The sequence below is a fragment of the Molothrus ater genome, chromosome 1 (genome assembly GCF_012460135.2).
Source record: "Molothrus ater isolate BHLD 08-10-18 breed brown headed cowbird chromosome 1, BPBGC_Mater_1.1, whole genome shotgun sequence".
In the NCBI taxonomy this organism is placed as follows: Eukaryota; Metazoa; Chordata; class Aves; order Passeriformes; family Icteridae; genus Molothrus; species Molothrus ater.
Window position 1 is genome coordinate 19001510 of NC_050478.2, and position 16307 is coordinate 19017816.

At 37.2% G+C, this 16307-nt stretch overlaps 1 protein-coding gene across 1 annotated transcript in view; it reads left to right on the forward strand.

Moving 5' to 3' along the window:
- Positions 1-16307, forward strand: part of DNAJC1 (DnaJ heat shock protein family (Hsp40) member C1) — a 107107-nt gene that overhangs the window by 81543 nt on the left and 9257 nt on the right. Inside the window, exon 9 of the mRNA XM_036406943.2 lies at positions 10366-10485. Coding sequence (XP_036262836.1) covers positions 10366-10485 — 120 coding nt within the window. The remainder of the gene's footprint in view (positions 1-10365; positions 10486-16307) is intronic.

Genomic DNA, 16307 nt, shown 5'->3' on the forward strand with positions numbered 1-16307 from the left:
AAAACCTAAGAATTACTGCTTAGCTGTGCCTTCCTCTACAGATTATTGATGAAGAACTGGAGCATTTTTAAAGTCAGTATTAAAAACTCCTCTTGGCTCTGAATTCTTGAAGTAGGAATAAATAATGAGTAGGGAAAGGGGAAGGAAAATCAGCTCTGAATGTTTTTTTGTCATTTAGAGATTTACATTAAAAAAAGGTGTAAAATAGATATAAAGAAAATCTAGGAATTACTGAAAGGTTGGAAATGGTGTCTACTGATACTTGGAGAGAGACCTTTATGGGAGAAAATACTTGTTATTAAAGGTTTGCTTGGTCTGGGCGGAAGACAGAGAAAGGCCAGTGACTAGAAGGGAAAGCCAAAGATGTTGGAATGAATGTAGAATAATAGCACTCATCTTCTGAGTGTGCAGCACATCTTGTGCTTCTTTTTCAAGTCTGTTCGCCACCTTTTTGTAAGATGTTGGATTAATACTGGTTTTCAAGTATCTGCAACTTTCTGCAATATGTCATAAATTTAAAAAAAATTAATTCTCCTCCTCCTCCCCAGATTTTTGTCTCTCTTTTTGAAAACAAATTCTTCAGTCTTAAGGTATGGCTTATTCCAAATCTAGGAATATCCTGGCAGCACCAAATAATACTGCTGAGGTGGTGGTGGGAGAATCTCTTATTCATTACAGCTTCCTGCTGAGGTTAAGTAAGATACATGTATCCACATATATATATAGAGAGAGGCAAATCTCAGGAATGAGAGCTGAATAGTAATTACTTTTTGACCTGCATTAGCTGTGAAGTGTACTTGAGAATAAATACTTTAGTTGTTCTTTCTGAATAGATGGCAACTGGTTTTGTTTTCCCAAAAATATATGGGATCTGTTGTATTGGCATTATGTGTTTATGGACATACTTGGTTTGTAGTATGCTTAAACTCTCAGAGTTGAATTTTGGTTTTGTTTTATTTTGGATGTGGGGGATTGGTTTTTTTGTTTTGCTTGTTTCAGTGCTTACAGATCATCTGTTGACGTGCAGTTAGGATGGGTTAACATATAGCTTGAAGGTAAAACAAAATTGTCAGAATTGTGAATAATTAATATAGTAGCCAGAGGAGGAATCACAAATACATTTTACTGGAATTAAGTTATTCTTGTCTCAGACAAAAAAGTGAAGATAGCTGCTTTGGGGGTCAGCGTGGTGAGGAGCTTCAAAAAGGGAAAGGCTTATGTGAATCCAGAATAAGTTAAACCCAAGAACAAAAAATTACAGCTTTTTGTTTTCCCAAGAAACAGAGAAAGGAACACTATCAAGGACTTAGATGAAATATTGGATGATCAAAGTATAAAGCAGTTTCTAGAAGATGCTAGGGCCAGAAGTCCTTTTCCCCCATGTTTACTCCAAGGAAGTTTTAGAGACTTTTGACATCATGTATTGAAGACAAGTGAGAAGGGAATGTTTTAGATTGAGGTGTTCATCTGAGGATGATAAATAACAAATTGCTTGGAACAATGGTCTTCACCATTCGTTGACCTGAAAATAACTCTAATATCAAATCCATTTAATACTGCTGTTAATATTTTAGCAATTACTTAAATGAGCCTTGAAATGAAAGATAGAAATAGGATACCAATTTTTGAGCTTGCTTGAGGATTCTAGGAAGTACAGACTGGTTAGCATGAATTCCATACTAGGTAATTTTTTGAAGTTATGAAATGAATTGTACTATTAGGAGTGCCAATATAAAAATAATAGTAAGAAGTCAGTGTGATTTTAAAGAAAAGATATGCCTTACTGTTAGAGCTTTACAATGCACTTGGATTTTATAAAGGTTTTGACAGGTTCTGTCAGCAAGACTTCTTATAGTTACAAAGTAATGTTAAGATGGAAAGGAAAATCTTTAGAGTAATGCTTGTCAAGAACAGGAAACAGATACATTTTTGTTATTGCAAAGTGTCGCTAGAGGAGTTTCATATAAATCTGCAAGATCTGTTCAGTGCTGGAAATTATCTATAGTGCAATGAATTGCAAGGGGTAACAGAGTTATTCAGGGCACCACTGATCGATATGTCTGTGAAATCCTCATTCTCAAACAGGCAAGGTCTAAAAAATCTCTCCTAGGAGTACTGTCTTTTCCTATGCACTCCCTTCAGCTGTGGGTTTAGAAAGTAAATGGCTTCCTCGTAGTGGGGGTTTTGGTGGGTTTTATTTTTTAATGTGAGGGGTTTTTTCCTTCTCCCTCCTATATTATATCTGAAGCAGAAATATATGGGACAGAGAAATGAAAAGGCAGCAGGGTATGGTAAGAAGTGAGAAACTGAATATATAGAAAGCCAGCTTATGATGTTGGTTTAGAGCAAATATGGGATGACAAAAGTGAACAACTTCATCATTGGCTTTGTTAGCAAAATGGATTCAACTTCATGCTTAGGAAATCGCTAATCCATGCTGGGGACAGCTGTGAGGAGGGAAAGAATCTCTGTCCTAAAACATTTGTTTCTGCATGTGGTAGAAGACCTGAGACTGAGGCAGATGAAACTTTGTGCTTCTGTTCTTAGATTCTTGCTCTTCTCTAAGAGATGTTGTCTACTTATGTATATTGTTTAATATTTTAATGCTTTTAATGCCAAAGGCAGTCTTGTTTGAGGAATAGTATAAACAAAAAATGGTTATGATTAGGTTATTATTTTGACAACTTTATAAGAGAAGACAGTTACTTATATCTTCATGTTTACATGTAGTTGCTTTGAAAAATCCTAAAATTAATGTTCTTTTAAACGTCTGTAATATATTGTTTAAGATTAAATTATTTAAGTTACTGGGACCAGAGGATGTGCAACACGGAGTTCAAAGAAATCTTAAGGATTAAATAATTCAAGTAACTGTTTATATTCGTGGATGCCCAGGGACTGAAATGGCCAATGTGTCATTCTGCGTATTTATTAAGTTGTCAGTGGAATTCAGGGACTTTTACAGGCCTGTACTTTCAACAACTCTTTAGAGAAAACTAACAAAAAACTGATAGAAAGAGAAGAATTCGTGAGCATCAAGTAAATATGACCTGCAGGGAGTCCTGAACATTGCTTCTATCATGGGAAGTCCTGCCTTAAACCCTTTGTGCTTCATAGAAAGATTAACAAATATGCAGGGAGAAGGTGATCTGATTGATAGTCTCTGCTTGATTTTCCAGAAAGGTCTAACAAGGCTCGTAGGTTTCTAAGGAAAGAAAACAGTCATGGAATAAGAGAAAGGCTATTTCCCAAACAAATCATTAATTAAAAGATGGGAAGTGGAGGGTAGAAATAAATACCTCTTTCAATAGAGCAAGTTTAGCACTGTAGTTTGGCTGAATTTCTGCTAGGAGTTTTGCTGTTCAGTGTATTCATATGATGAAGATGGTAATACGGTAAAAAGATGATTCTTGAGGTGAGAAAATTTGTCAGTGGTAGTATTGTGTGGAACAGTGAACATGAGAGCAAACACTGAAGAACTGCAGAGTGATCTTAGGAGTTTGACTGCTTGGGCAATAAAGCAGCAGCAAAGTTTCCCAGTGTATAAATACAAAGTGATGCAAAGATTGATACAGTGGATGACTTCCAAACTTCATGTGCAAGATAATGAGCTCTGAGCTGACCTTGATCCTTAAGGAGTTATCAGTGCTGGCTTCATTGAGAATATCAGCTCAGGATCATGCCAAAAACCCATACAAATTGTTAGAAATTATTAAGAAAAGAATAGAGAGCAAACCAGACGAATCCTTATTTCAGTGTTAACTTATGATTAATCCTGCTCTGTGCAGTTTGATACCTCTTTTAAAGAGGTTGGTTACAATGGAATTCCAGGTGGTTTAGAAAAAGGCATCATGGGAACTATTATGTGTAACATGGCTTTACAGCTGAGTAGATCAGAGCTCTTGAGCCAGAAAGAGAAAACTTACAGAGAAATACTCTTGGGGGGTGTTTTGAACAAATTTGTAAGTGACATGGAAGTCAGTAGATGCAGACTATTTGGAGGTGACTCTCTGAAAGCCAAGAGCCAGATGTCATCAAAGCTGATGGGAGCCAGGTTCAAACACAAAATAAGCTGAATTCTTGTACAGTGAGTAGCAGATATGTGCAGCTCCTCATGAACATGATGTTGCAAGTCCAGAAAGTTTACAGAGGTTCATGGGTAACTGGAAAAAATGGAAAAACAGATTAATTGAGATAAATAAATCTAAATAGATAAAATAAATCAGGCTAGAGAAGTTGCTTGAGATGAAAATAACTGGAGGTGGGAGAATATTAGGGGGATGGAAGGTAACCTATATGCTTGCCTTCATCTAACTCCTGTATGTGCATATGGTCCATGTTTTTTCAGAGCAGGGTGGGACTGAAAAGAATGAATGATAAACATAATCTTTCTTGTTATCACAAAGTTTTTTGCTGCTGCACTCCCTGAGCACAAATGATGTGCTTACTGACCTGCTCTGACCATTGCTCTGAAACAGCATAGCTGTCTTTGTTTTTGTTGGCTCACCTAATAAAAACAGTACTAGTGAAAGTTGGATGTGAGTAAGAGCCTTGAAGGACCAAAGGGTTATATATGAACATGTGGCTTTGAATATGATGAGTTCAGATGATTAATACCCTTTAGCTGATCTTGAGAGTTTCACAAGAGATCTTTAGAACTGGAGCAAGACCCTTTGTGTTCAGCAACAGCAGGATCACAATGCCAAATGTGTATTAGACTAGATAAAACAAGACTGACTTCAGACTTCTTGTAGGTAAAGCAAGAGATTGTGACAATGTAGAAGATTATTGTAATAAAAATAAGACATTATGAGCAAAAAATTAAATCTGAAAACTTTCACGTTCTGTTCCTTAGTTACTGAACCTAAACACCACTGTCTTGTAGGTTAAATGTTTTCTGATTTGCAGAATTGTCCACAGTTTTACTAGGACCCTTGGTCTAAAAATATTTGTACAGGTATTTTTAAACAGATGCTGCCACACACTTTATTTGCAAGATCTGGGACTAGATGTGCTCAAAATCAGTGAATCACCAAAATTAAATGAATTGTAGCTCAAGGTTCTAAGTAGATTGAAACTTTAGCCAAACTTCCATACAACAGTGATTTTAATTATACAGTGTATATATTTTTTTAATTATATATAAATATATAAATATATATATTTATATATAAATAAATATAAATATATATATTTATATATAAATAAATATAAATATATATAAATATATAAATACAGAATATACAGTATATTGATGACAGGAAGAAATTATTTAAAGCTAAAATTTCATGTAGAAAAATCAAATTATTTCAATGTCAAGGTACTGTAAATGACTCTGAAAGTTTCCTTTAAAACTCTCAAATACCAGCCACTTTCCCATTTTATCAATAAAAGCATATGTAGTTTTATACTTATTAACAGGATTAAATGAGTCAGACTTATCTTGACAAGAAATGCTTTGTTGTCTAAAAACTTGCTTTTAATGTAATTGAAAATAGTGTTGCTCATATTTTAAAAAATCCTAATAGTGTTAAAGCTGTCATGCTGAAAGAGGTGGGATGGAATTGCCAAGTGCAGATGCCCATGTAAGAGTGATGCTGAACAATAAACCACATTCATATTTCTTTTCTATAGAAAGTGCATGGCGGTTTGGGTGAACTAATCCCTCAATATTGCCAGCTATGAGCAATAAATCATGCTAAAGGATTATTATTTATGGGAATGCTATGAATTTTTTTGTATCTACACTTGTAGCTTATTTTCATTTTAAAGACTTTAGACCATAACACTGTACTTTTAATTTTGTATTCAGTATGGGGAATTAATCCCAGAATGGGGCTTTTTGGATGCAAAATCTGAATGCTTGTGTAGTAACAACAGCTGTCCCCTCACCATGTGGTGTCTTCCATTGCTTTACTGTAGAGATGAATTTTGGCCCAGTGTTTCAGTAATATTGGACACACATGGTTTTAGGTGACAAAGCAGTATGTTTATGCATTCATTTGACTCTTGCAGTTACAGTTGGCTACAGATTAGAACAGGGAGAATACATTCACACCATGACCACCCTCGTAGCTGCTTGTAGTACTTGGATCACAGTAGGCGCTGTTGCATCTAAAGACACAATTAACTGTTGCTGAGGAATTGCAAATTCACAAAAGCTCCTTTACAGCTTTTGCTGTTGAGAGCGGATTTTCTAAAAAAAAACAACAAACTTTTTCAGAGGTTTTCCAAATTTATAAATGTTTTAGATCTTCACATTCTAAAATTATTGTCAGCTTGAAATAAGATTAAGAAGTTGATATTTTAATGTAGCTAATGAATTCATGTGCCCTGAATTAGCTATGTAATTAACTACAGATCTGCCAAATGATTGTAGTTTTGTCCATTATTTAGGAAGATAACCTCAAGAGTTCTGTCATATTTACAAGTGGCTAGTAAAACTGTGAGCACAAATCAAAGCTTACAGAAAAGTCTGAAAATAAAACTTAGCAGAAAGCTTCCGACATCTGTATATCACTGAAAAGATCATCTTGATTTCCATGTGTAATTGTTTAGATATGCTTTGGATATGGTAAAAGAGACTAGCTGTGAATGTAGCTGTGAATCTATTATAAATACCCCACAAACAAACGAACCACCAAGTTTTAGTACAAATTAAATAGAAAATTACAGTAAAACCACATATTAACCCTAATTTTGAAGTATGAAATTTGATTTTTAAACAAAAGGCTTTTAACCAGAACTCTTTAGAGAATTCATTATTTAGATTACAGTGATAAATTTTTTTATAAGTAGAACATTCAGCACTAGAAATCTTTCTTTACAAAAATCCCTGAGAAATATTTTAATTTAAAATATCTATATGGAATATAATGTAATAAAGGTATATAGTATATTGACATGTTTAAACCAGTAAAAATAATAAGGCTATTTTGTAATGTGGAGATTTTTCCATGTGTGTCATTTCTTCTGTAGGCTAGGGTGTAGTTGTATAGTGCAAGCAATGTATGTGTGAGATCTCTCACACACACACACACACGTTACTTAAGCGTCTTGTGTTTGAATCATCAGAGATAATTCATTTTATTCTTGTATTAAAAACTATGAATGTTTGAGGCTTTCAGCATTGAATAAAGGACTACATGGATCCAAACCAGGACGATTGATAAAATCCTTGCTACTATTGGCTATTATTTACTGTCTTTTAAGTGGCAGGTTGTATTTATGCCAATTTATCTGCTTCAGGGAACACTCTTGATAGCAGAACAAAGTGAATAAAAGTAGTTTGCTTTGCAAATGAATGCAAATGGTGAAGCCTTTCGGGAAGCCCTTTAACGGGAGCAATGCACTTTGATTATGAGTGAAGCTGCCATTTGGACATGGTGAAAAGAGCACGCTTGAACCATTGATTGGGGGAGACAGTAAAAAGTCAGGAAGGGCCCGTTAAGCTTGCAGTGCAGCGGGCGGATGTCAGTGTGGTTAGAGCACAGTGGGAGAATGACAGGCAGGATTAGTGTCAGGGAGAAGCTTTGCTGTAGTTGTGGAGATGGTCCCTGGGGTCACTCACCTCTGACTGTTGTTCTGTGCTGATGGCTCTGTAATGCAAACCGCTTGATATGTGCCTGTTCATTATCAGAAATGGTGATTAGAAGAGGTATGTCATAAAGAATTCCTTAAAAATAAATAAAATAGCAAGCCACTGATGATAACAAAGATTTGGCTCTGCAGTCGTTGCCAAAGATGCTGCAAACGTCAAAGACGGTTACTGCGTTTTGCCTTCTGAGGCAAACGCGATTTCATGCCTTAAACTGCTCTAATTGTGTGTTCCTTGCTTTGTTCACTTTTATTTGGCCGTTATGAAGACAGTCATTGTTAACAGCTTGGCATGTAGTTAGAGTAAAACATTTTTATATCTTTTGGTTATTGAGTAGGGGAAGCATCCGGTCTGGTTTTGTGGCATAACTGCATTTTAGGGAGGGGGGAGGGATGTTGTTTAATCGTCTTGATGGAACATTAGAGTCAACAGATTTCATTCCTGGTTCATGCTAGAGTGCAAAAAGACAGGATGGTAACAATGACAAGCTAAGATGACTGTTTCATTTAGAGGCTTTTTTAATATGTCAAAATGGAGATAGTCTTTGTGTCTGTACTGAAAAAATATTAGATAGGCAATTAAGTAAATGTTTAAAATCTTGTGTCTTAAACTGTGATTTAATCATGGAATCATTTAGGTTGGGAAAGGCTGTTCAGATCATTGACTCTAACCATTAATCCAGCTCTGTGAAGCCCACCAAGTGTCACATCCACACACCGTCTTTTAAATACCTGCAGGGATGGCAATTCCACCACTTCCCTGGGCAGCCTGTTGCAATGCTCAAAAACACTTTTGCTGAAGAAACTTTTCCTGATATGTAATCTAAAACTCCCCTAGCACTACTTGAGGCCATTTCCTCTTGTCCTAGATCTTATTAGCTGGGAAAGAGATCAGTCCCCCCCTCGCCACAGCTTCCTATCTCAGGGAGCTGTAGAGAGCAATAAGATCTCTGAGCCTCCCTTTCTCCAGGCTAAACATCCCCAGCTCCCTCAACTGCTCCTCATCATAGTTGTGCTGCAGACCCTTCCCCAGCTCCATTGCCGTTCTCTGGACTCTCTCCAGCACCTCAATGTCCTTCTTGTAGTGAGGGGCACAGAACTGAACCCAGAATTCAAGGTGTGGCCTCACCAGTGCTGAGTGAGGATGATCAGGGGGATGATCACTGCCCTGGTCCTGCTGACCACTCCATTGCTGAGCCAGGCCAGGATGCCATTGGCCTCTTGGCCACCTGGGCACTCTGTGGCTCATGTTCAGCTGCTGTTGAGCAGCACCCCCAGCACCTTTCCCTCCAGGCATCTTTGCAGCCACTCTGCCCCAGGCTGTAGCTGCAGGGGTTGTTGTGAGCAAGGGCAGGAGCAGGCCCAGGCACTCGGCCTTGTTGGACCTCAGAGCTCTGGGCTCTCCCCATCAGTGCAGCCTGTGCAGATGCCCCTGCAGAGCCTTCCTGCCCTCCAGCAGCTCAACACTGCCACCCAGCTCGCTGGGTCTGCAGGCTGCCTGAGGGTGCCCTGGATCCCCTGATGTGGGTCATTGATAAAGACATTGAACAGAGCTGTGCCAGCACTGAGCCCTGGGCAGCACTGCTGGCTGCAATTCCATTCACCAGCAGCCTCTGGGCCCGGCCGTGCCAACAGCTTCACACCCATCCCACGGAGCCCCAGCCAAGCCATGAGCAGCCAGTTCCTGCAGGAGATGCTGTGGGCAGTGGTGGCCAAGGCTTTCCTGAAGTCCAGGTAGGCACATCCACAGCCTTTCACCCATCCACTAAGTGGTCATCTTATCACAGAAAAGGAGATTAGGTCAGGCAAGCAGGACCTGCCTTTCACAAACCTGTGCTGCCTGGGCCTGATCCCCTGGTTGTCCTTCACGTATGATGGCACTCAAGAGGATCTGCTCCATGACCTTCCCTGGCACCAAGGTCAGACTGACAGACCTGTACTTCCCTGGATCTTCTTTCTCACTCCTCTTCTCAATGGGTATTGCATTTGGAAAGCTGTTGTGAACTGAGACCTCTCCAGTCAGCTGGGTTTGCTGGTAAATATTTGAAAGGGACTCAGTGAGCACTTTGTTCAGCTCCCTCAGTTCCTGTGGTTGAATCCCATCCAGCCCCATGGACTTGTGTGTGTCAGGTCACTGGCCATTTTTCCTTGGATTATGGGGGCTTCACCGTGCTCTGTCTTCCAGGGACTGGGTACATGGAGACCAGTGGATCTTTTCCTTAAAGGCTGAGGCAAAGGGGAAGTATCAAGTACCTCAACCTTTTCCTCATCCTGTGTCATTGTTTCTGCCTATGTCTAGTAAAAGATGGTGATTCTCCTTAGCTCTCCTTTTGTTGCTCATGGATTTGCAGAAACAGTTTTTGGCTTTTATGGCAGTAGTGAGATTAAGTTCTTATTGGACTTGGGCTCATCTAATTTTTGCATAACCCCATAATCTAATAAAAGTATTGTTGAGTATTATCTTTACTGCATTTTGTAGTGTTATGTTATGTATGTTGTATTAGATAATAGAAATTAAATGTGTTAGTCTACATAATAGACAAAGTGCAATTTTTGAGTGTTCAGAATTTTTAGTGTCTTACTGTTGATCAGTACTTACTTTTGTTTTTATCCATTTTCAGCAACAAGACACAGAGAAGATACCCAGATTTATTTTTTCTTTACCTTATTAGATTAATTTGTTTAAAGATTTTTTTTTTGTCCATATATTACCTTGCAAATAAATGTCCAATATTCCAGTGTAATGAATGTTTTACAAATGTTTTACAGGCACCTGAATGGACAGAGGAGGACCTGAGCCAGCTGACAAGAAGTATGGTTAAGTTCCCAGGGGGGACCCCCGGTCGATGGGAAAAGATTGCTCACGAATTGGGTCGATCAGTGGCAGATGTGAGTGCACTCAGATTTGCATTGTGTAGAGGATGACAAACCAGAACAAGACAGGCAGTGTAGAAGGCAGATATGGGGGCTGACATTGTCTTTTGAGAGAAGCTACAATCCTTTTAGGACCTGGAAGTGAACCATTAACTAACTATGCAAGAAGCAGATGTCAGCCAGTATCGCCCTCCACAATTAACAGCTGTAGCTGATCAGCTGGATGGGGGATTCTGGTGCTTACAAACTTCAGCTACTGTAACCCAATAACAGAAAAACAATGAACTGCAGGTTTTGTAGTAACCTTCTTTCACTGCAAGTGAATGTTTGTGTGACTTGGTTAAAGATTACATCTCTGTTTCAAGCCAGTCCTTAAAAAATGCATATTAGCTAATGGTGTTTTGACAGGTGGTTTCCATTAATTAAGCAGAAATATCTTTACAAATTTTAAAACTATGTAATATGCATGATACAATTTCAGTGCCTTTTTCAGTATTATAGCATGCTTTAAAATTATATTATGTAAAATAATGTCTTTGTTAATCCATATTTTGTAGTATATACCAGATACCAAAGCTTGTACTTACGTTTTTTAAGCGTTATGATCTTAAAACCCTTAGGGGCTAGGCTGTAAAAGACTTTGCCTTTTCAAGCAATAGATCACTAGAACATGTTGTAGTGTCTACTTAGGACCATTTGAAAGCCCTTTCAGCTGACCCTGTTTTATAGGCTCTGTAGGGGTTAATGAGAATAACATTTAAATCTGTTCATGTACATTTTGAGATTAGATGTTCTTTATTTATAATACTTCAGGAATTATCTTAAATAATGGAAAACAAAGCCACTGACTACAGTGAAATATTATATCCCTCTGGGAAATTTGTGTACTTCTTAATTTTTTTTCATTGTTAATATAATCACAAAAAGATATTTTGAGAACTTAGTTTTCAAGTTTTAATGCACCTATACTGTTCTGATACATATACTAAAAAAATAAGTCTTTTGCACTATTCTAATTTTAGAACAATACATTATTTGCAAAACAGTGTACGTAAACAAGAAGTAACCAACTTGCTAATCAAATTAAATTAGGGTCTTTAAGGTTTATTGTGTTCATACTTGAAGTATTCATACTACTGAACTGACTAAACTGAATAATACTAAATTTTAATAATAATAATATAATAAACTTTATCATAATACTACTAATACTGAAATTTATTAAAAAGATGTTACATGTTACTGATCTTAACAGCAAAAATATTTCACATATGTTGGTAGTATACAGTGCTCATGGCAAAGAGCTTTTGAGATGGGTTTGGAAAATTTGATTATCTTGATACAGATAGTACAGACATGTGGAATGATTCTACATACATCCATCACAAAACTAACACTATCCTCAGAATGCCTTTTGCATCCACTGCCTGCTTTATTCCTTGACTTGGGTGTATTAAGAATCCTTTGCATTATATATTTGGCCAGTGTACTTGGACACATCCAGTACTGGAAAGAAAAAATCAAACTTGTTTCTTCCATTAAATGAGAGGTCGTCAGCAACTTGCTGTTTTGTTTCAATGAGTAGGAAAGAGAAATGAAAGACATGTGATTGTTCTAAGAGCTGTCATTTTCTTGTATGAAAAAAGGAATTTCCAGGATTTTTATGCGTGGAGAAAGGTCTGAGTGTAATCCTTTTTACTTCTAGTAACCTCCAACTATATGATTAATGTAATTATTATCCACACAAGTTTTTACTTCTGTAAAAATTTTCAACTGCTGCTAGTGCTACGTCACTTTCCTGACACAAACTAATTATTAGAGTTTCTGCTACTTTTATCATTGCATTACACAGAATTGCAGTAATTAGGTATTATGAGGAAACAGAAACGAGTATTTTACAAAATGAATGTTTTAAACAAAAGCTTCATGGGAACTTCTTTGGGTCTCAGATTGTTACTGCATCAGTACTAGAAATGGTGAAACTGGAAACTACTTCAGATATATCTATTCAGTAAGATTTCAATATTCAATAAGAAGTAGAACTTATCCTTTATATTTCTTGAAGATTACATAGAATCCAAATTCACAGCAAAGACTCATATTTTGTTTGGGCATCACCATAATTAGATAAAAAATGTTATGGTAAAGCTGCAGGAGAAACTTCTGGGTTGTTAACTTTGTGCACAGTAAAAAGGTGCTTGCATGTGCAGGCAGCATCTGCTGCCCAAACAGCTGCTCCCTGTGTCTGCTGGGAGCAGGGCAAGGGGATAAGTTCTGGTGTACAAGGTGCTGCTTTGAAACAGCTTGTGTAGCAGAGGTTGGGGATGCCTTGCTTACAGCTGGTTTAACAGGAGCCAACCAGAGAGGGTTTGAAGTATGTATTATCTAGCAAATGTACTATGTCCTGAAAAACATTCAAGGATGAATTTGAATTTGGTATTCTAACATTTTCTAGTACAGGAAATACTTTGTAAGAACTTGAGATTAGTGTCTGCTTCTTTCTTCTCCTGCAAAGCATCAAGAGCAGTAAGGCTCAATTTTCCTTTCACAGTTAGAGAATTATGATAGAAAGGATTGATAAGGTACAGTGTGCTTGCTTCTGAGTGATTTTATGCATTCAGACCTTATTTAATAGTAGATTAGCTAAATAGGTATTCCTAAAGATAGCTCAGAGTAATCCAGTCCAAAATGCTGTCTCCATTGTTGCTTCTGTCTCAAAGCTTTCTTCCTTAGAAAAAAAAAAGTTACAAAAAAATCTCAAAACTTTTTAAAGAATAAACTGAAACCATTCATATATATTGGAAGAGCATCAGTGAAATTCAGTCCCTCTAATCACCCCAAAGAAATTCTGTCTTAAATTTATTCCTTTTTTTTAAGAAATAAATTCCTACTACGTCCAACTGTGTTTCCACTAGCAATTTTTAGGCAGTGGGAAGCAGTGACTTGAGGAGAGTGTTCTTGACTTTTTTGAACTTTACAGCTTCATGGTGTTGCTTTAACTTACTGCATCCTTAGTTTGTGTCTAGTTTTCAGTATTGCACTTAAACATGTGGTTTGATAGTAAGAGTCCAGATGAGAATAATATGTTCCTAAAATGTTATCTACGAGGGAAGATTGTGAAGAAATTCATGTTGTTGAACTTAAAAAAAAAAAAATTAACTGAGAATGTAAGTATTCAACTGCATAAAAAGAAAACCATAATGAGGAAGGGTCTTGTCCACTGTAGTAGTCTTACAGGGCAAGTTTTTGCCTCAAATTTAATCAGAGGCTGCAGTTAGACACTGAAGGACAAAGAATTACAATGGAGGTGATAAAACAGTGGAATAAGCTGCTCCATATTTGTAGAGTCTCCATATTTGTGGGCCTTTAAGAGCAGGTTACAGAAACCATCTGCAAGAAACAACATCAATGCAGTGGTTCTGCCTGAGGTTAGGTCCTTCTCTTCCTATGGTCTGTGATTACACTAGCAAGTGCAAGCTATCTGGGAGGAAAAGGGAGTAAAAAAAACCCTTCCCTACAATTGGAAGCATGTGTGAATTCGCTTTTAAAAATGTAGAATTAAAGCCAGATAGTCACCATAGTTGGCCAGTAATCACTGCATATACCTTAGCTTGACTTACTTAATTCAGTAATTCCTAATAGTGTTCCTTCAATGTTTTTCTTGTCTACTGCTATTCAGGTTAGTGTTTTGTAGACATTTAGTTTGTTAATTGTTATTTCCCAAAGCACAGCCCAAATAAGGATTACTGTAAGGCCCATTATAGGGCTATGTCTAGCAGATTCCCTGTGCAAACAAGTAGATCCACCCTACAAGTGATGCAGGCTGCTGGGAAAGTGCCAGCCAAACTCCAGCAATAAACAGCTACAGCCATGCTGTAGTGCCCCTGAGCTCATTCAGCTCTCCTGTTTGTGTTTATGCTGCCTCATGTGATACCAGAATAAATATCTTTGCAGCATATTCCTGTGCTTTTCACCTCAGAGCAAGGGCAGGCTTGAGGCTGTGGTACTGACATACTGGAGGAAGGCTTTCTACTTCACTTCTGGCATGGTAAATGTTTATCTTGTCTCTCTTTGGGAAGACATCTTTTAACAGCCAGTGAATGATCATCCCAAAATAGATGAGGTTAAGTTGTGCTCACTTTATCAGTATGTTTAATGATTTAAATTGCTAATTGTCACTTCAGTATGTGCATATAGGGAATTTAGCAATCTTTTCCTATAAAGATGGTTTTCAGCTGGCTTAGTATAATGAAATCTTATTGCTTTCACAACTGAAAGCTTCTGCAGCTTTTTAAGTCATTTTTATTGCAATTGACTGTTATTGTAAATTAGGTTTTCAAGTATTTTGATTATGAAAGGGAAATGGAGTTCAGTTAACTCTAATCAGGATTCCTGCCTGCTGACCTGGTTACCTGTACCACTGCTCTCTGTCATCCTCCAAACATCTGTTCTTTGACCCATTTTCCTTGCTGAATTTGTTGCCCCAGGGTTAGTTCTCATTCCTGTCTGCCAATACTTAAGGAAATAATTGACCTTTTAAAACAAAATAAAAAAGTTATGTTTGAATTTCCTAAGCACTGTGAACACTCTACAACATAGTATAAATAATGAATGGAGTGGAGTTGCAATACTATTATTTCTGCAAAAATGATATTGTTTAATTTGACAAATGCTAAGCCTTATGAAGATTTGTAGTAATGATTGTCAGCTTTTGCTGAATTTAAAAATTGAGGAAAAGCACTTAGATGTGAAATTATAGAAGTATATTGTACTTGACAATACCAACCTTTATAGATAAAAAGTTTAAAAAAAATATTTGCTGAAAGGCATAAATTAATTTCAGTAACTACAAAGGACGTTCAAATTGTAAAAATAATAGAGGAAGTAAAAGCTGTCTGGCATGCCAAACAGACTTTAATGTGATTATTAGGTACAGGTTTTTTGAATTAAAGGCAAAGAGATCTCAGATTTCATACTTGTGAAGTAATATCATTCAGTTGTCTTACAGGATTTAAACTGATTCTGTTTGCTCCTGCAGTCACTAATCTCATGCATTTGTGTTGCAAAAACAGACTGATTGGGATTTGCTGCTTGTATAGAAGAACACTGAGGTAGACAGCAAAACAATAGCCAGGTGGCAGACATTCTGAATTACCATGAAACCTGAAAGCATAAGGTTTGGGGGGGTGGGTGCATATTTTGTGATATCTCTTGTATGCCCAAGCAACAGTTTCAGCCTGTAAGTCTGACTGTGTGAGTTCATACTCATTACACTTCATATGCCATTGTAAAGTAGATTTCTTATTTTTGACAAATGCAAGCTCATTACTTTGCTAACAAGAAAACATCTATATGAGAAGTGGTCCATATGTAAAAGCTCATGAATTTATTAGGTCTTTTGCTTCTGGAGATTAACTGTTTTCCTAAGACTGTTTTATATTTCATTTTGTGTACTGTGTCTGTGTTAACTCAGTTACAGTGCAATCCAGTTGTGGATATTCTGAAACACTCACCCTTAGCAGTTTGCATATATTTATGTAATCAGTAGTTCTCCCAGTTGCTTATTGAAGTATAAAGACCTAGATCGAGGTCCAAGAGAGGTTATGAATATCTGAGATGGGGTTTAGATAATACATAGGCCATGTAGACCCCTCAGTCTGAGAGTGAAGTCTTCAAACACCTGGCTAATCCCACAGACACACCAGAGTGATTCTCTTGATACTTGGAGGCAGGAAAAGGTGGTTGCTGTTCACAGAACTCTCACTGTACAGTTTTATTCTGTGCACGCCTACAGTTGTCCCTGCCATTTTTACAAGATTGGGCAGAGCAATGCCCCT